Source organism: Cataglyphis hispanica, chromosome 23 (genome assembly GCF_021464435.1).
Source record: "Cataglyphis hispanica isolate Lineage 1 chromosome 23, ULB_Chis1_1.0, whole genome shotgun sequence".
NCBI classification, from domain to species: domain Eukaryota; kingdom Metazoa; phylum Arthropoda; class Insecta; order Hymenoptera; family Formicidae; genus Cataglyphis; species Cataglyphis hispanica.
The window spans coordinates 2,127,284-2,151,825 of NC_065976.1; the positions used below are offsets into that span (position 1 = coordinate 2,127,284).

Here is a 24,542-nt window from a genome sequence, read left to right on the forward strand (position 1 = left end):
AGGCACTTTGCACACAGTAAAATGAATAATTCAATAACGATTGTCTTTTACCTATTTTTCTAAAAAATATATGTTTTATGTGAGAAATTTTTACATAAACAAACGACGATATTATTTATTAAAATAATGTACATAAATCTAGAAAAATTTTTATAATAAAAAATGGAGGGGAAATGATACACATAAATCAAAAAAATCATACTAAAATACTAAATTTGTTTTCAAGTCATGCGTAACATATTACATATTATGCATCTTCAAAAGTGATGTAAGTCAAAAATTTTTGCTTTCTAAAATATCTGATTTGCATTATTTTACAAGCGAGTAATTCGTATAACAACGAGTATCGACGTGTCGGTTGAGGAAAGCCGAAGAGAGAAAAGAGAGAGACGTTCGTTTAAAAATAAACTTAAAACCGCATTAGCAAATGAGAATGCGGGCCATCGACCGCGTGAAAATCCCGTATGTCGAGGTGTATCGCGACTAATAATATATACATATACGACCATCTCAAGAGAGAGAAGAGCCTTATCACCTATATCGGCGCCTCATCGTGCCGCTTTTACGGGCGTACGTTTCGTCGTCGAAATCGTGCGTATATGTGTGACCGTGAATGCGTACGAGGAGGATCGCGGCGAAACGGGGAAAAAAATCATCGTTATGTCCATCCCCACTATATTATTTACAGAGTTTCTCTCCTTTCACCGAGCGTCGGAGTGCGTCTGCGGGACCCATATTCCGGCGACCTCACCTCTCGCGATTAGTCGCCGGGAAGATACGACAGTGGCCGGCCACGAGTCGACGAGTTGCAAACAAATTGAGAGAATATATCGCCGAACGCGTTTTGCCAGAATCGCGTTAAAAGTCATCACGATTAAGTGTGAACGGTTTAATCACGACGATTGACGTGGGTAAAACATAATACACGTAATATAGTAGTAATTATAGTAATTTACAAATTTCGAATGTACATTCATATTTTCCTGTGACAGATGCGTTTCCGTAACTGTTGAGAAAAAAACGCTACGTTAAATTCCCGTGTAGTTCCGTTAAAAATTACGGTGGTTAAGCGTAAACACACCGTGATGCCGTTTGACCGTGAGATCGTCAACGTGAAAGATAATATGTCATAACATCATTCACGATTCTCAGATATATTTTTTCTATGATAGATTTATTTGCTAATCACCGACAACGCTGCATCACAAATTACGTAAATTACCATTAAAAAGCATGATCGTTAAATGCCACTTTATTTGTTCGCGACATGCATTAGTGCATAACAAATAAGTAATAAAAGAGGCGCGTTTGCGTATAAAATATTTTAAACACGCATTCTTTGAATAACACTTTTTTATTTCATAAATTGGACGAGGTCGTTTATCGAGGTCATATAAATCAAGCGTTGACAAATTAGGGACATTGGGTGTCTGTACACGACCTACGTGTCGAACATGGGCGGTATTATGTAATAATGAATTAAGCTACACGCGGGGCTGTTGTCTTAAAAAAAATAAGAGCGGGGGCGTTGCAGTTTTAGAAAATTATAAAGATTTAATATTTAAATTGAATTTCTTCTGTTTTAATTTTGCACTTAACAACATACATTACATAATATTTGTATTTTTACGATTTATTCATATATTGTATTGATCTATTTAGATTGCAATACGAAATAATAATCCGCATATTTTATATATTCACAGCCATATTATTACTTTATTTACTTTATTATTATATTATCTAAAAATTATCCATTTAAAATAGCTGTCTTACTATAAAAAAAAAGTATTATTTAATGATGTAATAAAAAGATTGTTTTTTATTGCATAATTGCATATTTTGATAATGTTTAGTAAAAATTATTATATATAATATATTTATTGTAATATCTAGCTCTAATATCTAGCAATCGATTGTTGCGCGAGTTGTAGATAATCTCTACCTTGAAAGAGATTAATATGTAAATTATTAGCTTATATAAAATCCAAAAAGAAACGTTTGATACTATATTATTATATCATGGGGATTTAATTAAACATTGTATGCGCGGATTCTTAAATTTAATTGAACATTCCGTGGATGATACGTGCGGCTTTTTCAACGATTCAGCTGTTTCACGATGGAAGTTACTCTTTACGTACGGACGCTCAATGCCGATTTATATAGTCCATCGATACCAATTCTGATCGGCCTCGTCTTCGATTCGCTTGGCAAACAGTTACGCGACCGACCAGCTACTGGGCCGCAAGGTTTAATAACGCGCGAGTTACGGTAGATTTAGCGCGCGATAACAACCGGCAAAATCATTAACGTCGCGTATGCATCCGCGCCGCGGGCCTCGAAACTCTTGAATTCTCTTTTGACTGAAGATAATTCGATAGTACAAATTAGCGACAATTCTTTCTCAATGAAGATTTGTTGGGACAAATTTCTTTAGTGATTAAATTTTTTTTCTTTTTGGTATGAGTACATGGAGCGAAATTGATATAATTTGATAATCGAACAAATTAATTTATCAAAGTCATAAAAATAAAACAAAAACTTAATTTAATATGCAATTATATGTATATATTATTATAATTCAATATCTATTGATTCAGAATTTGTTCAGCTCTTTACATCTCTATTTTTATAAACTTTATTTATTTAATATAATAATATATAAAATAGAGATAAATAAAATAGAGAATCTAGTATATCTGGTTATGGAAATGATGTATGTATATATATCTCTCTCTAAATACCTACGTAAATATCTCTCTCTAAACATTACGGATATACATATCCGTAATATTTAGAAAAAGTATACAATTTTTATATATGCAAATATTATGCCTGCGTTACCAATAAATGTATATTTCGCGATACATTGATATTTATATTTAAATTATCGATATTTATTTTATAAAAAAAACTCAACTGTTACAATATTTCCTGTAGAACGAGAAATACTAATCTTGCACTAACTTTTCTATTTTGACCGACTTAACTCTTGTATATCCTATTTTTAAATCATATTTTTTCCTCACAAAGTATAACTTACAGTATAACGTACTGTTGTTCTCTCTCGCGGTTGAACAAATTGCTATAATTAAGAAAAAGTCAGTCCACGAATTGATCAACGTAAAAAAAATATGTACGTATATATGAAATAAAATTTGAATAATCTGCATAGTTTATACAAAATAATAAACGTTTACGCTTCTAACATTGATACAATCAATGGATTAGAAAAGAGAGATCGCAAGATTTTTAAAATATTATAAGACAATATTTTGCCTTATCTCTGCGTAAGACAAAAATTATTAGAAGATAATAAAACAATATCTCGCTCTATCTTCGCGTAAGGAAAAAAAAATGATTTTTTACGCGACGATCAATGCACGAACATTGTGAAACGAGTCCTTATCGCGTCCTTCTATTATGTAAAAAAGAATTCGCGTAACGATTCGTCTGCTTGATAGTGCATGATGTTATGAAATTATAATGAAGTCGCGATACGGTACTGCACACAATTCATAACTCCGAAACTGTATTCAAGGGTAATGGAGTGTTCAGGACGCGCCTTTTGGATTTTACGTTGGTTGACTTAAACGACAGTTATGGATAACCTATCGTTACCTTCGAATCGCGCTTATCGCGTTAGCGAGATAGCTTATTAAGTAGAGTGGAACGGAATTACGGTAACGCGAACACCTAGTCCGCCGTTACGTCGAAAGGCTAACTGCTTACTCTATGATCCTGCTCCTTATTTTTTTTTTACTTTCGTAATTCAACCGAGAATCGTTGACTTCAGTATTATTTAATAGCGTTTAAAGACATCAGTAATGACTATATAGCATTTCTCCATTTTATACAAATCTTAGATAATTGAGGATGCAGATGCAAGAAAAGTCTTATGTTTATTATATATATATGTTTTATATTAAATTAAATTATATTAATACATTATATAAATCAAATATTTTAAAAAATATTGCTTTAATCGAAAACAAATACGTTATTTATTTTACAGTCATCACATATATTTTTCAATACATTTTTTGATCTGAAATTAAAGTAATATTAGAGAGTTATGATCTGCTAGAGAGTTATATTAGTTATGTATCTCTATATGCATAACTGAATAACCTACTTCTTCATTCACTATTTTCTCTGCGATTTGTAACTATTTTATAGTTTGTATTGAATTAACGAACAAAATTATGAGTCTCATCAAAAATTTGAGGCAAAAATTGTTAACAGAATTTATTCTTTTCGATAAAACACAATTCGAGTTGCATTAATCTATTTTTGGCGCCTTCTTTTCGCGGAAATTTCACTGTGTGAACATTAGGCGTATCATCGCATAATATATCTTTTCAAAAAGAAAGAGAGAGAGAGAGATGAGAAAGAGAAAAGAGAGAGCCGTATTTTATTCAAGATGATAAGACACGACTAGATATTGACGATGGCATCGTGCCATATCGTTTCGGCGACGCAAATCATTTGCACTTAAATTTATGCGACGCAATAACATTTGTGGTAAACCGCTTTTTTATTGCATTTTTGTAGTGAAAGCAAGTACGTTCGGTCAAGTGGACTTTAGACGCATTTATTTAGCTTAAATTATACATTAAATTATAAATTAAATATAAAAAAAGAACAAAGAAGCGAAAAATAAATATAATTTAAATTAATATATATTTTTTTAATCAAGTTATTTTACATTCCATCAACGCAATACAATATATACAATATTAATATACCCACTAATTATAGTTTTATTCGTATTTTCGAAAAGTCGTAAATTTAAAGCTTTCAAATATTGTTTGTCTCTATTTTTATTCTGAATGTAATTTACATCAGAATTTTTTACTTTAATCTCTTGTACAACAAGCGCATTCTGCGAAATGATAAATGATAAAAGATTACCATGAGGATTTTTGAAAGAATTTGTATTTCTTTTGAGAGAAACTAAAGTATTCTCTATTTTAATATTGCTTTTGAAATTATAAATTATGTAACTCTTTTGCATTTTCTTGACAAGTTCAATGTTGCCGCATTCTTTAAACCAGCACATTATATTCGACAGGATAAAAGGATAAAACTAAATGTGGGATAATGGATAAACTAAATCGGATATTATTTTTCTAGATATACAGACATAAATGATACAGAAATAATATTCATTTCCTTTTTAATTAATAATGTGATATTGAGTATTCTTTTTATAATAATTGATTGCTCTAATTAACTGATTTTTAACTTTTAATATTTTCAAAGACACTTTATAGAATATGAGAAGAGAAATGACTATAATAATACGATATATTTACAACTCAGTGTCAGTAAAAAATTCTGATGGAATTACTTGACATTAACTAAAGAATGATATTTGCTCACCGTATTAATGAAAAATTTATTTTGCAAGCTCTTTAGTTAACTATAATAAAAAGTATGGCAATAATACTTGGCTCTAAATTCCCACGAGGAAAAGATTACCTCTAAATTTGCTAAAATATATAAACTTTTTATCATTTGATATAAACATTACAAAATTCTGATAAAGAAGCTCGAAGATTATTAATCTGCACGTCAATTCAAATTTCATACGTCAGATTTTCTGGATGTCTCATCTTCATATCTTACTTCGTTGACGTAATAATAGTCGGCCACTAGGAAATACCGTATCTTTGCCCGCGTCTCAGACCAGTACCTCAGTTCCGATGATACGATCGAGATTACCGAATAAATCAGCGCATACGCGATCATGCTGAAGTGGGTGCACTACTGCCCGTTGCCGAGAGATCGTGCGATCGCGTCCTCGGACGCGAAGATGGTCGTTCCGGGCGAGACCACGAGGGACGAGAAGGACGGGAGAAGGGCGACCGACAGAAGAAAGGATAGCGGTGGCACGGTGCGGAGTGCGCGAAATGCGAAAATCACCACGCCGGACGCTATCATGAGGAGATGCTTCCGGTTCGGGGTAAGGAGCAAAGGAAGTCGAACTTGACAGTCTGCTGCACACGGCGCTCTCGAGGTCGACGCGGCTTCTTCCGACGTGTAATCTCTGCGTATTAACAGCCACGAAATCGTATTTTTCTTTCTATCTTTTTTTTTTGTCTTTCGCTTTGTACAATGGCAAATTGATTGGCATCCTTGAGCATTATTCACTAACGAGCGTTTTTTTTCTGGATTTCTGTGAACGTTTCTATTTATGTATTCGTCTTTTATATATAGTTTCAAATCTTCAGATAAGAAATAAATTTTTATATGTACATTAATTTCGATATTTTTATATTAATTATCAGATAGTTTATTAATTTTTATGATGTATGTTGTTGTGTATAATCTAAAATAACTTCTCTTAAAAGATATCGCACTGGATATCAAAGGCATGATCATCTCATGATTTTCTTTATAACTATCAATAATTATCATAAATATATAATTATATTTTATCATATTTCTTTTTTTTCTGTATATATGTGTTATGTAGGAAATTAAATTAGTATTAAAAATATTAAAAGTAATAATTTACTTAAATGTGACAAATAAATACAATTGAATAAAGATGTGCTGCTACATTTATAATATGAATTAATTAATTATGGTTTTTTTTTCAATATCATATTCTTATGTGTAATATAAACAGAAAGAAATAATCGAATGAATGATCACGATGTATTAACTTTAATTGATGTTAGAACCGTTAAATGTAACTCTCGATAGATATCATCGAAAAAAATCTTTCCAGAATTTTTGTATGGAATTCACATCATATATTTCAATATACACTTAACAAAAAAAATTTTTATTTCCTCCTAGACTGGTTTAAGCTATGATCTGTAAAAAGATCGTAGATCTGAAAAAACTAAATAATCGCAGAGGTAGGTTGATCAAGGTGATTAGCGGAACAGGTCTTTATCGTTGCGGCAATCCTTGCGGATTATGTGATTACGGACCATATATGATGCGTCGAAGGCATCGCTAACTATGTGTTTCATGGTTCGCAGGGTTCGGATCCGAGGGTAGCGACCTGCAGAGGAAAGCTGCAAAACAAGCGGAGTAAGCTCAACCAAGAGATCAACAAGGAGCTGCGGCTACGAGCAGGAGCCGAGAATCTTTTCAAGTAAGTGTTCTTACATATATACTTCTTGTTTTTAATCAGAATTATATTTTGTTCATTGGAAAGTGTTAAATGATAAAGTATCGCGGGCAATATATATTTGATTCTATGTTGTATTAAGGAAATAATTATGGTCCCTAAAGATCGCAACAAAACAAAATAATTTATAATTTGATTTTTTATTATTTCGATTCTTACTTGATTAAATGAATAATATATGAAAAATTTTGCGCTTTCAAAGCCATTGTCGTGATATACATGTATATATAATCGTGATATGTATGTATGTATGTAGTTACATATTGTTTATAAATATTAATTAATTATTAATTATAATAGCGAATAATTTCCCGATATTGGTCGCGATCGCGTTTAGAAAAGGAATTAGACGGGACGTCTCGCACTAACTTTTTTGTTCAAGTGTCGTCACGCGAATGATAACAAAGTTGAGGCACGTAAACATTAGCGCGTTATATATCGCCAAAACCAAACACAGCGTATTATTATTATTTTGATACTAAAATATTTAACATATATAACGATATACACGCGCGTAACGATATACTATATTTTTATACATATACATAAAGGAAAGTCGCCTATATCGTATTACAAAAGATATTTTAAATTTTCTGTTTGATTCTAATTTGTATTCAAGTTGATATTGGACATTTACTAATATATATTTATACGTATTAGGAACAAACAAAACACAATTGTACACATTTAAAAAATTATATTCTTCACAACTGTCAAAATAAATGCACTGTCAAAATAATTGTGCTATCAAATAATCGCTAACACTACGAATCATGCAAATGATCAGCGAATTTTTTGAAACGTTAAACTTCCGTTGACGCAGCAGAAAGAAAATACAATTATAAACAAATTTATTTATATTGCTTCAATATTTTCACTAATAAAAAATCACTGCTAAATTAGTCAAAGAATCTGCTATTAAAAGAGCATTTGATGATTTTGAGACATCTTACAAGGTAATAAATACAAACCCTAAATTAATAATCACAGTTTACGATCATATAAATATAAAAATGTTATGTAAAATAAAATTTTGCTGTACAATTAAAAATAGTTACGTATCTATAGATAATATATTTACATTTGCATTTTGTTAATTTTTGTTAATTTTGTTACAGGGCAACTACAAACAGAAAACTGAAGGAAACCGTCGCCTTGGAACTAAGCTTCGTCAATTCAAATCTGCAGCTGTTGAAAGAACAGCTTGCTGAATTAAACAGCTCGGTGGAATTGTATCAAAATGTCGACGGGTAAGTTTGACAAGAATTATAAGCTTTACTGACATATGTAACAAAAATGTAGAAATTCCATCGAATTATTTCTTCTTTCAGCGTTGAGCCCATTATGCCGATGATACCACTGGGATTAAAAGAAACCAAAGATATCGACTTTCAGGATCCGTTTAAGGTAAGTCCTGATTCAATGCGATGATCAGAATCATCCTGATCTTTATAATTATGATTTTTTATTCGTCATAATTGTTCCTGTTATCCCTGTTTATTCGAGAGGCGGTACGTCCGGATTGTCTTCGAAATTTTCGTTTTTTGCGAGATCTTTTTCATTTGTTTGAGCTCGTTTCGCGGAATCTTTGGTTACCATCAGAAAATCGTGAATATCCGAAGATGGACCGATCTCAAGAAAAGCTCGCCGAGATATTACAGGCGCTCGAACTGTAAAAATCTTTCTTTCGCGTTCAGATTCTTTCTTTTTCACCGATTCATCCTTTTTTACGATTGTTTTGCATGGATTCAAGCGAGCCATATTGATCACCAAGTTTCCGGTAATTGTATTCCGTCGAACATTACTTCTTTCGACCGATACCTCGCAAGGTAGAGTCAACTGCAGAATCTTTTCTTTTATGCTAACTCGCACGTAAGTCGGGTTTACGTCGACGTTGACGTAAGAAGTATCTAAGTATCTACAAATTTGAGAAAAAAACATGCGATAAGAATAGACTGAGCAGTCTTAGTAAGTTTTAATAAATTTTTAAAAGCATAAAATTATATTAATAATTATTCGAATATAATTATGGATGCATTAGAAATTGATTATTTAATTTTGGAACGCGCTAATAAATTTTTTACGAAATAAGTTGTTACAATGTATATTTCTCTACACGTATTTATCTAATTATCTATTTCATGGATATAATACATGTTGTTATTTAGCACAATTCATATTGTATTACGTCAATGGTTACCTGTAAACAGAGACTTCGAGAACAACAAAATCGGGATCATCTTCATCGTTTAGTTTAAATGACACTTTGGCTTGATTTATATTATAAGGTCTTCCGTTAGGGGCAAACAATTTTAGCACGCGTTTTGGACGATCATTATTCGAAGAGCTATTTTTCTTCTCTTGTTTCTTCAAGGTTCGTTCAGCGATGGCGACTCTATCTTCTGGCGTATGATAACTAGGCTGTTTCCAGAAACGATCGTTCTCCGCTTCGTCATCCTCTTCTGTATTCTTGCTTCGTTCATTCTTTACATTTTCCTGTTCGCTTTCTATAGTATTCTAAAGGAGATAATGTTTGTTCTTATTTTTCTTATTTAAATAAGTCTGCAAAAACTGCAAAAGTAACTGCTCACGTGTCAACAGAATGTTTAAAAAATGATTACTCGAACATATAGACGAACTAAAAAAAATTAATTTATTATTAATTGTAGCCTTCTTTAAAGCATTTTGCAATTCAATTCAAACTCTTCTAAGAAACTTCTTTAATAAATTAACATAAAGATTTATGCTAATTGTTACGACCTTGTGTATTAAATGCAAGTAGAATACACTTCAATAATATTTAAATAATTACTGGATAATATAATTGATCTGTATACTTATTAAACTATAATACATACTAGCTCAACAATTCAATTATCGTTACGACGCCTATAACTCATATGTGTCATTGAGAAAAAAATTACCGTCTTTATCTCTGTCACTTCAAGTGCAGCATTACGACGTGTCCGTTCAAGTATCCTGGTTTTCTCATAACGTCGATAACTCTCGATAACGTCGTCTCGCGCTCGCGCGTAAATCTGTAATGCCTTGATACGCTCTGATCTTTCGATCTCTTGCATGTCAAGCTCTTGCAATTGTGGCAGAGTCGCCACAATGTATTGTCTGTAATATTCATAATCCGTGCATGGGTTTCCCATTAAAATCAATTGCTCCAGATTCTCATTGCATCTAAGGGAAACACGAGACATACGTGTTGAGTCGGCAATATATTTAGAATATTAATTATTTGTTTATTATTTAATACTTAGAGAATAAATATTTAGAATAGAAGATATTTTATACAACTTTTTTATTGAAAAAATTTTATTATTATATTTATTTATTGATATAATATGTTATGAGAGAGAATAATATTATAAATATATTATCTGTTACTTTACATATATAATTTGACAAAACATCAACGAGTTGTGCTTTTCAAACATATATGCTTACATATATTGACGCTAAATATTATTTATGAAACAACGTACCTGAGATTTTTTACGCTCTGTAAATTGCCGATGAAATTAACGGTGAGATCTAATTTCTTTAAGCTCTCTAAACCCTCCAGGTTCTCGATAACCTCGATATTATTAAGAGCCAAGTTTAAATATTCCAATCTTTTAAGCATACTTAAATTCTCTATTTTCGATATAAGATTATTCTGTAACAAAAGGATCTTGAGATACCGACAATGTCTATCTATTAGCTGGATTTTATCGATATTCTCTTGGTGTAAAGCTATCTCTTCCAACGTCGATATTTCACCCTCGTTGTGCTCCGAGCGCTTTCGTATTAATTCGAGGGTGATTTTTACCATTTTTGTTTTTTGTTAATTTCGAACTTTATCGAGAATTATTAATACGAGAAGGAAATTCACAAGCACGTCTGAAGAAAAAACGCGCAAACATACATTAACTGGAAAAGTCTTGTAGTTGCTATGAAGACATCGATTTAATATTGTTGGTCACGTGCTGCAATTCTATGTTCTACATGCACGTGTCACGAATTATCGATTGCCCTGCGTAAACGATTTTTTTCTCATGTAGGACTTTATCTTGGAGCACTATAGCGAAGATGGCGAAAACTACGAAGAAGCTATAGCAGATTTGATGGAAACTAGACAGGTATATAAATATAATGTTTTTTTTTCCCATATAGTAATTTGAATTTGTAAAAAAATATAAAAAAATCTCATCTTATTTATAATAAATAGAAATTTTTAATTGGAAAATTTTACATAAATTTTTCGATTGTCCGTCTCTAATTTTAATACATCATAATGATTTGAATGTCATTTTAAAATGGAAAAATTTAAGTTAAGTTTAATTTTAATAATATATTACAAATAAATCTTTAAAAATTTTAATTCGCACAGGCTACGAGAACACCGACTAGAGACTCAGCAGGCATCGCGTTGCTCCTGCGTTATTACAATCAGCTCTACTTCATAGAGAGGCGATTCTTTCCACCCGATAGAAGCCTCGGCATCTATTTCGAATGGTTCGATTCATTAACAGGTGTGCCAAGTTGTCAACGAACCGTCGCCTTCGAGAAGGCGTCGATTCTTTTTAATGCCGGCGCACTTTATACACAATTGGCTGCTAAGCAGGATCGCTTGACTGCTCGAGGACTCGATCAAGCGGTCGATGCTTTTCTGCGAGCGGCCGGTACTTTTCGGTATATTCACGAGAATTTCACGAATGCACCGAGCATGGATTTGGGTCCAGATATGTTGGAGATGCTGGTACAATTGATGCTGGTAATAAAATTTTTATTTTTGCCTTATAACTAGCCACTTGTTTCTTATTGGTATTTCTTTTTTATCTTTTTTTTTAATTATGCATATATTTTTTGCATATATATTTCCTTTCTTATAATATCATGTATATATATATATATACATTTTCAGAGAATATTTAATATATTATATATAATAATATCAATAATAATAATATACTTTATTTTTAATATATATCTTTTATTTATATATTTATTTTTACTTATAGAATTATTCTTCCAAAGTTTAAATAAAAAATTATAAATTATTTTGTGATTAAGAATTTTTTATTGCATGTATGCGTCATATCTTTGCTGTTAACGATTAATTCATTTCGTATTCTCATATTTTTAGGCTCAGGCAAGAGAGTGTCTCTTCGAAAAGTTAGAGCTTCAATCTAGAGACGGTAGAAACATTGATGTTTGCTTGGATCTTGCTCAAGAGGCTGCTCAGGTAAAAAAATATCCTACGATTAGCTGTCGCCGTCTTGCGATTATCGATATAATAAAATATAATAACATATAATAAAATATGAGTGAATCATCGAGATAATTAATCTAGGTTGCGGCAATATACAATGATGTCCACGGATTGATATCGCGCGAGCCGGTTCGTGACTATGTCCCAGAGACTTGGATTTCACTGATACTGGTAAAACGCGAGCATCATCTCGCCCTTGCTCACAAGCATCTCGCGGTTGGTCTGCTGGACAGACCGATCGTTGAGTTTCGTGTAGAAACTAGGCTCACATTGGAGCACATTCAGAAGAGCGATGGGAAGACTCAATTGGATATAATTGTTCCCAGAGATGACAACGAAAGAAAGTTATTAGGTATTGAACTCTATTTTGTTTAATATTTATATCTACTTTTACTATTCATTTTGTTATTCAAATTGATATATACAATATTGTCTTTTTTTTTACGTGTTCAAATTTTTTTATGTCTAAAGTTTTTTTATTTATTCTAATATTATCAGTTCTTTCTAAGTATAAAGAACGAATATATCACAAAAAAAATCTTTTATTGCAGGCAAAGCCCATCTTAGAGAAGCTCTCGTTTTGCATGATGAGAGTCAACGATTGCAGAGAATGTGCCGCGATCTAAAAGGCAAACAAGCGTTGGCGAGGGTTTTGAAGAAAGCACACGAAGCGACACTCGATAGCTATAATAAATTCGGCAATGAAGATGATTTTCGAGAACTGTTGGATCCGCCAGATATAATTGGTACGATGTTTTTAGAAAATTTGAAAAATACATTAATTACTATAATTTAATTTTGTTCCCATTTCAGTAAAAAAAAATAGATATATAAAAGGGGTAATATGAAAATATAAAAATTTTGTTATTTCTATTTGCAAATAGCTTCCACGAAATTTCAACTTAGCATTACTCATCCGGATTTTGGACAGCACGGAGTAGATGATCTTTTCAGATCGTTGGGACCCGTAGCGATATTTTCGGCCAAACGACACTGGACCGCGCCGCGATTGGTACAACTTCAAAGAGGTCCTGACGGCGAAGGTTTTGGATTTAGTGTACGCGGCGACGCTCCAGTGATAATAGCTGCCGTCGATCATAATTCGCTGGCTGACGTAAGAATATATTTGTTAACGAATTTTTATTTGTTATAATTAATTAAATTTATAATTCAATAGTACAATTGTCTTTAATTTGTCTGCTTTTTTTAATAATATGACAGTGATTAATGATGAGACAATTATTCTGCATTTTAGGTAGGCGGAATGAAAGAGGGCGATTTCATAGTCGGCATTGGTGACAAAGATGTCAAGTGGGCATCTCACGAGCAAGTTGTGCGGATGATAAAACAATGCGGTGACTTTATAAATTTAAAATTGGTTACACCAATGGACAGAAATTATTTAAAGGTGAATAATATCTATAGTTGATACACTCTAATAAAAAAAATATATATAGTAATGCGAGATACGGGCGATATCAATTATCAGAAAAAAATATTTTTTAGGACATGCATAAAAATACTATTAATTAGATACTCAGCTTTTCCATTTGTCTATTGTCGCTATATTATTTTTTTCTTGATCGAAACTTAATCATAATTCGAGCACTCTTTCGATAAGTTATTTAAATGATTATGAAAAAGTACGACGGTAGGAACTATATAATTATTTTAGAAACCAGGGAAACCCAACAATCACCATGATAAGGGCAGCGTTTCGGCGAGTAGCTCCTCTGGAGTGTCTTCCGGTCAGCCGAGTCCGGCGGGATCCGTCACTACGGCGCACGTAGTTAGGAGGCTTCCATGGAATCCATTCAAAAAATCCGGCACCCAACGCGAGAACAGAGACCTAACTTTTGACAATGTTATTCTCAGATGATTACCGGGCTAAAAGTCTAGATGCGTTCGGATTTAGTCGGATAAAGTCGATCGCAACGAAAAGTTGATCGACTCATATATGAAATAAGACTTCCGAAAAAATTGATTATTGAAAATTGAATATTATTCGGCATGAATAACGATCGAAAGCTATTCGTTGCGCAAAGAATGATTCATATTTATGCCACAAAATATTTGACATTAAATATTTTTTTTATCAATAAAATTTTTTATTTGGGCAATTGTTACGACATTTTTTCAAAGCAAATATATATTTAGATCTACATTCAACAAGTTCGTAATTATTCTAAATATTAACAATATAAAATTTCTCTCAATGATTAATATTATAGATATTTTGCCAATATTTTTATGAATAATAGTGCCAACACACAGTATAAGAAATCAACTATAAAAATGCAAGAAAATCGTCCATTCCCGCGTATAATGGGCATTTTTTTACGACTGAATTGAATTATTTTGATTTTTTTTTGTCAGATCGTTTATATAAGTTCATTTACAATGGTAAAATGAAACAGAAACGCATAGATAAATGTTCTGATAAATAATCGCGTAACGACACGGGATGCAAAGAGTTCTGCGATTGATACGCTTTGTACTTAAAGTTTTGTTAAGTTGTTAAGCGAATTAATATGAATTGGATGTTTATGCGAGCGTATTCGCGCATCTGTACATTTATACATAGATGTAGCATCGGTAGAGGCGTATGTACACAGCTTTTTATTTTATATATATATAAATATATATGTATATCACAAAATGAGAGAGAGAGAGAGAGAGAAAGAAATTATATTCAATTTCTTCTCGAGGGATATGATTTTTATTTTAATTTTCCTAAATGCCCCAAATTTATCTTATTATAATTACGTGGATCGTGAGTGAGTTATAGTGCGATTGCAAAATTTTTTGCCAAAAAGCGAATTGTTATATAGAAAACTGTAACAGTAAATCAGTAAAACAGTAAGACAGTGTCATTGCGAAGTTTCTAATTAGATATAGCAGTCGAGAAACGTATAATTTTTCATGTTATTCGATGTTTTACGATTTTGACTTGTTGTAATATATATATTTGTTGTAATATTGAGACTATGATATTTACACTATTTACCTTTAAATATTATCCTTGCATGTAAAAATAAAGTTTTTTTAAGATTAAATTTCTTTATGTTTTATCATTATTTTATATATTTTAATTATTGAAAAATTAATAATATAAATATCAAGCTGCATCATTGATTCGATATATACTTGTATTCTGGATTTCATTAATAGTATAAGATTATCTTGTTAAGATCGAACCGAGGTCGTTGCACTTTCGTTTCAATGAGCATCATCTTTTAAGGTCGTCGGAGAAAGCGTAGCAGTTGAAGCGTTCTTGAAACGTGTTGTTAGTCACTCAGACGATACAAAACTTTCAAACTTGTATGATGATCAGATGTTCAATGATAATTACATTATTGTGATCAAAATTTTATAGTATTTTGCGTCTGCACACAAATATATATAAATTTATAATAAATATTACGAAAGTATCTCGGACGCTTTCCGAAAGTGTAAGCTATCAAGTTTTCGTTCTTTATCCAATTAGCTAAAAAATAGAGAAATAATATTATTTACTTAGTAATTTAATTAGTAAAGACATTGAAATTAGTAGAATATTAAAAAAAAATCAATTAATATTATGTGCATAAAATGATGTAAAAAGATTATTGTTTCAAATATACTGCTAGATAAGTTTATTCTAGTACAAATAAAATGCAGCGTAAAAATAGCAGCATAAATACGTTGTTTAAAAACATGATATTTTTAATATATGTATATAACATCTTATACATTTTAACAAAGTACATAAAATATCTTAACAATGTATATAAAATGATATTTCTATATTTTCCTACATGTATTGTATTATATATTTTCAGTCATTTTTATATTATCTCTAATCATTTTATTTGTACCGTTTATCAATGTACAAGTATATTTATAAATATTACATGCAACAAATTTTCTCTCTCTAGTTTATTTTATTTTTCGCACGATGAGCATAGTAAATTGCACATGAACTACACTGTTGGAGTGATGGATTGATTTAAGAGCTTCATTTAAAAGTCTATACATAATTGGCCTCAAAGTTTCGTTACGGCTATAAAACAATCCCGTCAAGATTTCTACTTTCTTGGTTCGATATTGAAGAATTATGATTAAAAAAGATACAATATAATTCAAATATAAAAAATAAAAATTTGAAAAATTTTTTAATACAAAATATTCAATTCTCGCAAAATAAAAGATATATAATTTAAAAATATAATTATATTTAAATTGTATATAAATATTTAATGCAACTTTATAATTTAAGGCAATTTTTATAATACTTTTAATGTGACTCTCAAATGATCACCAGGTGATTTTAAAATTGATGTAGCTTTCGACAATCTGACAATTGATTCAAATATCTGACAATTTTTGCTTACAAAATGGAATTTATTTTATAAACTTACGTGACTCGCGTTGTGCTCACACTCAACGACATTAGTCGCTTTTTCAATCCACACATCAGTAACATCGCAAAGCAGAGAGAACTCCGACAAAAACTTATCGAATTCTAATATCGAAAAATGCAGAGAGAAATTGAAAGGCATATTCCTTCCTATATATAAACGTATATTGTTACTTTCACCGACGTGTTGTTAAGAAACGTGTTGTGCGTCAGCGATGAATATTACGCAATAATTTACGCAGTCATAACGGTAAGTAGGTATGCAGTACGTCCGGTTGTAGCATTTGCGGTTAAATTTCACAGAATAAAAGGCGAAATAAAGCGCCTGATTATCCAAACGGATCTAACCGAGCTAATGAGAGAAGCTTTTCCTCGCTTTCTAGACATCCGTGTTTCCTTGTATATTTTTACGAAAAAAAAAATAAAAAAATTAATTTTAAATATAATTTGTAGATAGAATTCATTTTTATTCGAGTTTAGTGTCTTTTTATCTTTGTTTTTATTAATAAGATGCCACAATTTTACACATTTCCATTATATGTATACAAGTTTAGTAAGCTGGCAAAAATGGAGAGACAGATTCGATTTTCATTTGAATAACATATCTTATATGAAAAAAAGAAGCATTAAATCTCAAAATTCTTGTATAATCATAATCAGACAGGACAGAAAAGCTAATAAGATGTCTTTATGTCTTTTAGTCTTTATGTTTTTTTAGAGACATGTGCTGTCTGAAAAGTTCTAGTCTATAGAAGACAAAATTCTTAACATTTCTTTCAACGTTTCTTGCCAGACTTACTTGATAATCACAAATGCAAACACGAACAGTAAATTGGCCTTGTTATTCTGAAGTCGAATCTTAATATCTAATAAATTTGAAATATTTAACGAATGAGTCGTTATTGTTCAGATTTAGAAGTATGAATCTCTTTCAAAATGCTTGGCAAGACTCTTCGTATGCTAAGTAACTAACAATAATCAGTGTCAACAAGTCAAATGGTTCCATTTTTTGCGGTCATATATTTATGTGATATGATAATTATTGATTATTACCATAACATTTTTCAGATTTCAAGATTTTATTTGCAAGTATGCAAATAAAATCTTGAAATCTGAAAAATGTTATGGTAATAATCAATTATTATTTATACAAGCTTTTATCTGTTTCACAAGATAGATAGTTTTACGTCATTATCTTATATAATTTTTAAATTTTGGCTCATAATAATATTTATTTTAAATTTATAAAAATAATTTATAATAATTTATAATAACATCAATTACGCTGTCAAATTAAATTATTTTTTATAAATATTATATTATTATATATAAATATATTTAAATATATATTTTTTTTAATATTAAAATAATATTAAAATCTCTGCAAAGTGTATATATTAAATTATAATATTACATCATAAATTTCATTTATTTAAGATTTCTCTCTCTCTCTCTCTCTCTCTCTCTCGTTAAATATTTCCTCTTGTCTTTCAATATACGACAAGAGAAGTATTTATATTCACTCTATTTGACATTTTGCATTAGAGAAATACGAAAAAACCGTACTAAAGAGAATTGCATTAAGTTTATCAATTTTTCGACGAAATTGATCGTGTTGCACGAAGAGTAATGATGTAGATTTAGATGCTACTAGATATGAAATGAAAAAATAATCGTGATATTCATCAGAATGCTCGGTAATCATCGCTCGAATGAGCGAGTGAAAGTGAAATGAAAGATTACGAAAAGAAAGTGAATCCTTCAGCAAATCCTTTAGCATTCAAGAATGGTAAACTTCTTTCGTGCTTTTTATGCATAGGAAAGTAATGCGATACTTTAATTCGTATACGTTTAATTCGTATATACGTGACCAACTATACTATATATTAGCAAAAATTTAGCAATAATCTCTTTCTTGATATAACGATTAATGAAACGTGCTTCTCCTCTTTTATGTGACCCAAATTGCTTTAGACTTTTACAATATACATATAAGAAAGTAAGAGAAATTATTGCACGAAATATGAATTATTTTTAGATACTTTTGTGAAAGCATGAACATAATGTATTTATACAAAGATTAAATGTCTTACATTTTCATACATTTTATGTAAAAAGATATATAAATAAATAATATTGTTATTTTATATAAGTTCTTGTATTTACATATATTATTTATTTATATTTTTATATTTTTATTAATATTAATATTTTTATTATTATCTTCATAGCACTAGATTTGCGGTCTACAAAATTATGTTTTCTTTCATTTAATTTTAAGAATATATTCGATGGGGTCAGATGTATGATTAAATTTAGCATTATGTAAATACTAGTTATTGCATTTGACAATCCGCATTTGACGATGCAAATGAGTAACAGCCGACGCAACTTTAAATATAAATATTATGTGACGGTCTATTAACTGTCATGGATTTTTTTTTATGTTAATGACTATTGCAAATAAATTCCACGTACATTTAATCGTACATTTAATAAGAATTCTTTTTAGAAAAAAAATTATTGTTATTTTTATCAATAAAATATATTAACAATTAATATTTATAAAATATTAATCTCATATATATACTGATATATATAATCACAAAATTGAAAGAACTTCTAAAAATATAAAAACTTTCGCTAATTGTAAATTAGAGAAACTTTTCATAAATTATATTAGAACATCTATTGGTATATTATTATATGTTATATATATATATATATATATATATATATATATATATATATATATTCTGTTTTTAATATTGTAAAAGTTGTAACATATCTCTGCAGGATATATAATAGGCGCATATATCTTATAGATATCGCGTGAGTGCGAGCGAGAGATGGAAAACATTGACAAGATGTAGGTGAAGGTCCTAAGAGTCTTTCATGTTGGAGAGTCAGCACCACCACGACAATCCCGCTTTAAATTGACCAGCCGATCGAGCAGCTGGATTACTTTGGTGTACATCGCTCGACAGTTAACATCTATTTCTGGTTTGATATTGTGAGTTAAGTCAGATTTTCGTTCCGCGTCGCGGATAGATGTGTTCTCCAAATTGAGACATCAAGTGAAATCAAATAGTGCAATATCGACTGAAAATCTTAATCAATTAAATCATTTTGATTCGATAGAAATCCAGCAACAATTAAAATTTCTTGAATAAAACAGAAGAAGAAAAAGAGAATTATTTCAAAGAAAGAAGAAAAAACTAACTTTACTGAAAAAAATTAATCAAATATTAATCAAATATTAATTATATATTAATCTGCGTGTGAGTAAAATATCTGATATAATTAAAACCACCTTTTATATATATGGAATTATATATATAAATAATAATGAGTGCATACAACTCTGAATAAATGTAATAATTAAAAACGAGAATTCTTATATATCTAAATTAATTATTAAAAGTACCTGTTAACAAAGCATTTTTCAAAAAACAATTAAATGTTCTCTTTTTAACAAATTAAATAAAGGATAATATCTATCAAAATATAAATTAAACTTTAAGCGGAATTGAAAGAACATTGAAGAGAAAATGAGGATAAGAAAAAGCGGACGTCAAAGAATTCAAGAGCAAGAAACCGGAACTGTTAAATTGACTGAATAATCGAAAAATCGAATTAAAGCTTCTAAGGCACACAATTTAGAGCTTCTTTCGCGGATAGATGAAAGCGTTTGGCGAACGCAAGTGGTAAAAGTGGATCAATGTAACTCGTCCATCTAGTTTGCGCGATAATTTTCTCATAAACTACATTATCTTTTCCATTAACAGTAGCAATTCTTCTTTCGCAATAATCTCTTACAATAATATATTTCGATAAATATTTAAGATATTTCGAGATATTGCTATTCTTTTGATGAGCAAATTAATTAATTTATTATTAGAACAAAAGAATATACACAATTTTAATTACATATTTTATAAATCGCTTCACTAAGAACCGAAGAAATAATTTTTGCGACTTCAGTAATATTTTTTTAAAAATTGAAACACAAATAAATTATTATATAATGTTAAATATGCTATTTTCTTATTTATTATGTCTCTTATAAGTAAGATTATTTGCATTATCATTTTATATGGTGTTTTGTAAACGTTGATAACAGCAATCCAAGACCACATTATTTAAATTTAATTATTTAAATCTAAATTATTTTAATGAATAAAAATATTGAATTAATTTGTGTACCTACTTTCGGATTGAAACAATATTGCATGCGCTGATGCACGTTTACGGTATTGCGCTTCGAATGTCGCGATGGGATAGAAAGTTGGGTACATCACAAAACGTATGTGTATATGTGTGTTCTCGTTATGCATAGCTGTTGAGGCCGCTTCGTATACTACTTCCTTTCGATGTCTCACTTTCATTCCGCGAGTTGTTTAAGCATCGTATACACGTGCGGAATTATAAAAATAATCTCTCATATTGGATATAGTTTTTCAAAATAAATAATGAAATGAAAAATCTCGGTACTGAGATTAATTTTACAATTGTGTGCGTGATATCAGAGATATGTGCTTACATTAGAATTATTTTTACGACGAAAAATTATTTTAATTAAATATTCAATTATTCAATTAAATATTAAAATTCGTGATATTTAAAAAAGTTATGTTTAAAAGTTTCAAAAATGAAAAGAGTAGAAGAAGTGTTAATATATTATATTTACTTCTTATTTTATCTAAAGCTTATAAGCAATAACATTTTTATTTATTAATAATTAAATATGTATTTTGCTTGTGAAATTTAATTTCATAAATACAAGAATAAAAATAAATTTGAAAAAAAATGTTATTTGTGTATTGTTACACAAATTTTTAATATCAAAAATCAAATACTTTATGTAAATTTTTGATCTTCGTTACATCTTCGCTATACTGATTCAATTCTTTATTACAGACTGTACACTGTAATATCTCGATTCTCTGCCTGCTTTCTCTTTACGCTCCATATCATATTAACAGTTCCTAGAAAATAATTTGACCAAGAATTCTAATTCGATTTTCTCATTTTATTAATATCATTTTTTGCATCTTTAGTGATAATTATGCTCCTTTTGTGTCGTTAATTTAATATTATAAATTAAATAAAATTAATTGCCGATATTTTAATTTCATAAAAAATTAGTGTTTAGTTAGTTTGATCAATTTAAATATATGTCCGAATGTACCTTACACGGCTCCTGTTTCTCGAGAGATATAGCATCGGGATAACGTTGTTCAATCGGGACACAGGATCCATTGGGATAGAATGTCAAGCTCGAATTACTTTTCAGACAATGGTGACAGAGGGGCAGCAAGAAGAGTATGACGAGTACAAGAGCACGTTGGACGTGGACACGCTGGAAGTGGCCAGACTGGAGCTTCGCGAGGATGACAACACGAGGGAGCAGGCTTTGAAGCAATTCCGTCATTGGATTCAAAAACATCCCGCGATCAAAAAGTGTAGGACCGATTCGCTGTTCCTATTGAGATTCCTCAGGACGAAGAAGTTCAGTCTACCGATGGCACAAGAGATGCTCGAACGCTATCTCACCATCAGACAACTCTATCCCGACTGGTTTCAGAAGCTCGACATCGATGACCCGGAGCTCGAAGCCATCATCGACAGCGGCTATCTGGTACCTTTACCAAAACGAGATCAGCACGGTCGAAAAGTGATACTGTCGTGTGCAGGTAATGATCCTGAAAATGCAAAAGTCCAAAGATTAGTTTAAAATTTAATTAAAAACCACATTAAAAAAATTATATATACATAATGTTTTTCTATAAAATAGATAATATTGATTTTAAAATCAATTTATTTTAATAACGCATAATCGAACTGTTTAATTTCATTTGTGTATTTCAATCAGATTGATGTAGAAAAAATCAACTTGTCTTCTATTTGTGCCAATTACCTTAAATTATATAAACTTTTTTATTTCTACAAAGATTTTTAAACTTTAAACTTAATAAATTTATTGTAAAATATTGTTAATTATATAATCATAGTATATTTTGTTTTTTGAATTTCACGATCCTCTTAGATCGTGAAGATGTTTTAAATTATTATTAATACGGCATTTTTTATGTTTTTTAATTTTATGATCACTTTCCGAATATATTAGACCTGCTTTATTTTATTTTTCTGTTTTTAAGGACGTTTTGATCCTTGCAAATTCTCGTCGGTACACATGGCGCGAGTCCACAGCATGGTAGTGGAGAGTCTGATGGACAACGAGGAAAATCAGATCCGCGGCTATACGCATCTCAACGACGAGACCGGATTGACCATGAGCCATCTCAGCGCGTGGTCTTTCACGGACATCCGCAATATGTTGAGATGCATACAGAACAGCACTCCGATGCGTCACAAGGAGACGCACTTGATCAATATTCCCGGCAGCGTGGCGAAGATCATTGAGTTCGCCATTTCGCTGCTTAATGATAAGCTCAAGTCTCGCGTTATGGTAAATATCACGAATTATGACTCCGTGTGTAAATTTAATACATATCTGACAAATAAAATATTTCTATTTTGGCAGATACACAAGGATATGGAGGAGCTGAGAGAAGCGATAGATCCGAAGATACTGCCGAAGGAATACGGAGGGGAAATACCGCTCTCGGAAATGATCGGTATGGGAGGATATCTTTCGTAATTTTTTTCTTTTGAATTTTGGATATGCTTTTATATTGCTTTACTTCCTTTTTCCTTCACAATATCTGTCTTCCAGCTGAATTCAAAAAGGATCTGAAAGAGAAGAAAGAACAACTCAAGGCTCTAGACGATATGTACATCGAGATTTCACTAAAAGATTGTCACGCAGTTAATAACGAAGAGCTAGGCGGAATATGCGGTTCGTTCCGAAAATTAGAAGTCGATTGAGGGCTAATTTATTTCTATTTCAATCTCGTATTGATAGCATCTAATTTTAATAGCTACTTTTATATAATTACATCATATATCAAGGAGCAATCGTTTTGATAAAAATTTAGATATTTTATATTTTCTTTTCTTTTTAGCGCAACATAATCATTTATGTATAGAAATATATTATTGTATTGCGACCATGATACAAATTATGAATATGTTAAACGAGTATGCAAACGATTTATAAATACATCTGAATAATCTTAACTAACTGGTTTTAAAGCTATTCATATATGTATAGCCGTTTTTCTCTCTAGATTCTATTTACAAAAAAAATTCTATAAACAAAAAAAAAATTTTAATGTTTAGCGTTAAGTAACACACTGGTACAATCGGATTTGTATATGAAATAAGTATAAGGGAATTTATTTTTATGTGCTTATTTTAATATCCCTCGTAAAGCATTGTGTGAATAGTATTCATTAACTTACGCAATAAGTCTTTTTCATATAACAGTTAAGACTCACTAGCGCATACAAACGAGCTAATATTCGTTCCGCCGGTGGTACCAAGTTACCTATGATCTTTATGTCATTATCTTGACTATATCTTAAAACAAAGTGTGACGACACAATCCTACCGTTCCTTTGTCGTTGCAATTACGAAGCATGCACTCGCATCGTTTTTATTATCGGGTTTATGTACTTTATATACTTATATTTGAGTTAAAGTTAAGGCACTAAGCTTAAGCTATATATATATGAATGTTATTAGTTTGTGAAGTAACATTTTCGTTGAAGATTTTAGGTATGTTTTTAGTGAATAAAATAAAACTCTGAGATATCTAATAA

The 24,542-nt window shown here is 30.5% G+C and overlaps 2 protein-coding genes across 3 annotated transcripts; one reads left to right on the top strand and one right to left on the bottom strand.

Moving 5' to 3' along the window:
* Positions 1-756: 756 nt before the first annotated feature.
* Positions 757-24,542, top strand: LOC126858029 (rhophilin-2). Its single transcript, XM_050608038.1, has 16 exons — positions 757-907; positions 5,604-5,971; positions 7,002-7,117; positions 8,272-8,403; positions 8,485-8,560; positions 11,206-11,283; positions 11,535-11,918; positions 12,291-12,389; positions 12,498-12,768; positions 12,968-13,162; positions 13,301-13,530; positions 13,672-13,824; positions 22,112-22,511; positions 22,977-23,287; positions 23,363-23,456; positions 23,555-24,542. Exons 2-16 carry the CDS (start codon positions 5,756-5,758, stop codon positions 23,704-23,706), a joined length of 2,907 nt encoding a protein of 968 aa, XP_050463995.1. The 5' UTR covers positions 757-907; positions 5,604-5,755; the 3' UTR covers positions 23,707-24,542.
* LOC126858008 (protein tilB-like) lies at positions 8,568-17,062 on the bottom strand. 2 transcript variants are annotated; one of them, XM_050608007.1, is made up of 5 exons: positions 16,817-17,062; positions 10,648-10,820; positions 10,078-10,342; positions 9,354-9,670; positions 8,568-9,071 (listed from the first exon to the last, which is right to left on the bottom strand). In XM_050608007.1, exons 1-5 carry the CDS (start codon positions 16,955-16,957, stop codon positions 8,651-8,653), a joined length of 1,317 nt encoding a protein of 438 aa, XP_050463964.1. In that variant the 5' UTR covers positions 16,958-17,062; the 3' UTR covers positions 8,568-8,650. The 2 variants fall into 2 exon arrangements, with proteins under 2 accessions (XP_050463964.1, XP_050463963.1); XM_050608006.1 differs by lacking the exon at positions 16,817-17,062 and having other exon boundaries at positions 10,648-11,198.

Coding starts and splice junctions, on each gene's coding strand:
- LOC126858008 (XM_050608006.1), bottom strand. CDS start 10,976: ATGGTAAAAATCACCCTCGAATTAATACGAAAGCGCTCGGAGCACAAC. Junction 10,343..10,647: donor CAGAGCGTAAAAAATCTCAG/GTACGTTGTTTC, acceptor TGTTTCCCTTAG/ATGCAATGAGAATCTGGAGC. Junction 9,671..10,077: donor AAGTGACAGAGATAAAGACG/GTAATTTTTTTC, acceptor TATCTCCTTTAG/AATACTATAGAAAGCGAACA.
- LOC126858029 (XM_050608038.1), top strand. CDS start 5,756: ATGCTGAAGTGGGTGCACTACTGCCCGTTGCCGAGAGATCGTGCGATC. Junction 8,404..8,484: donor TTGTATCAAAATGTCGACGG/GTAAGTTTGACA, acceptor TTCTTCTTTCAG/CGTTGAGCCCATTATGCCGA. Junction 11,919..12,290: donor TGCTGGTACAATTGATGCTG/GTAATAAAATTT, acceptor TCATATTTTTAG/GCTCAGGCAAGAGAGTGTCT.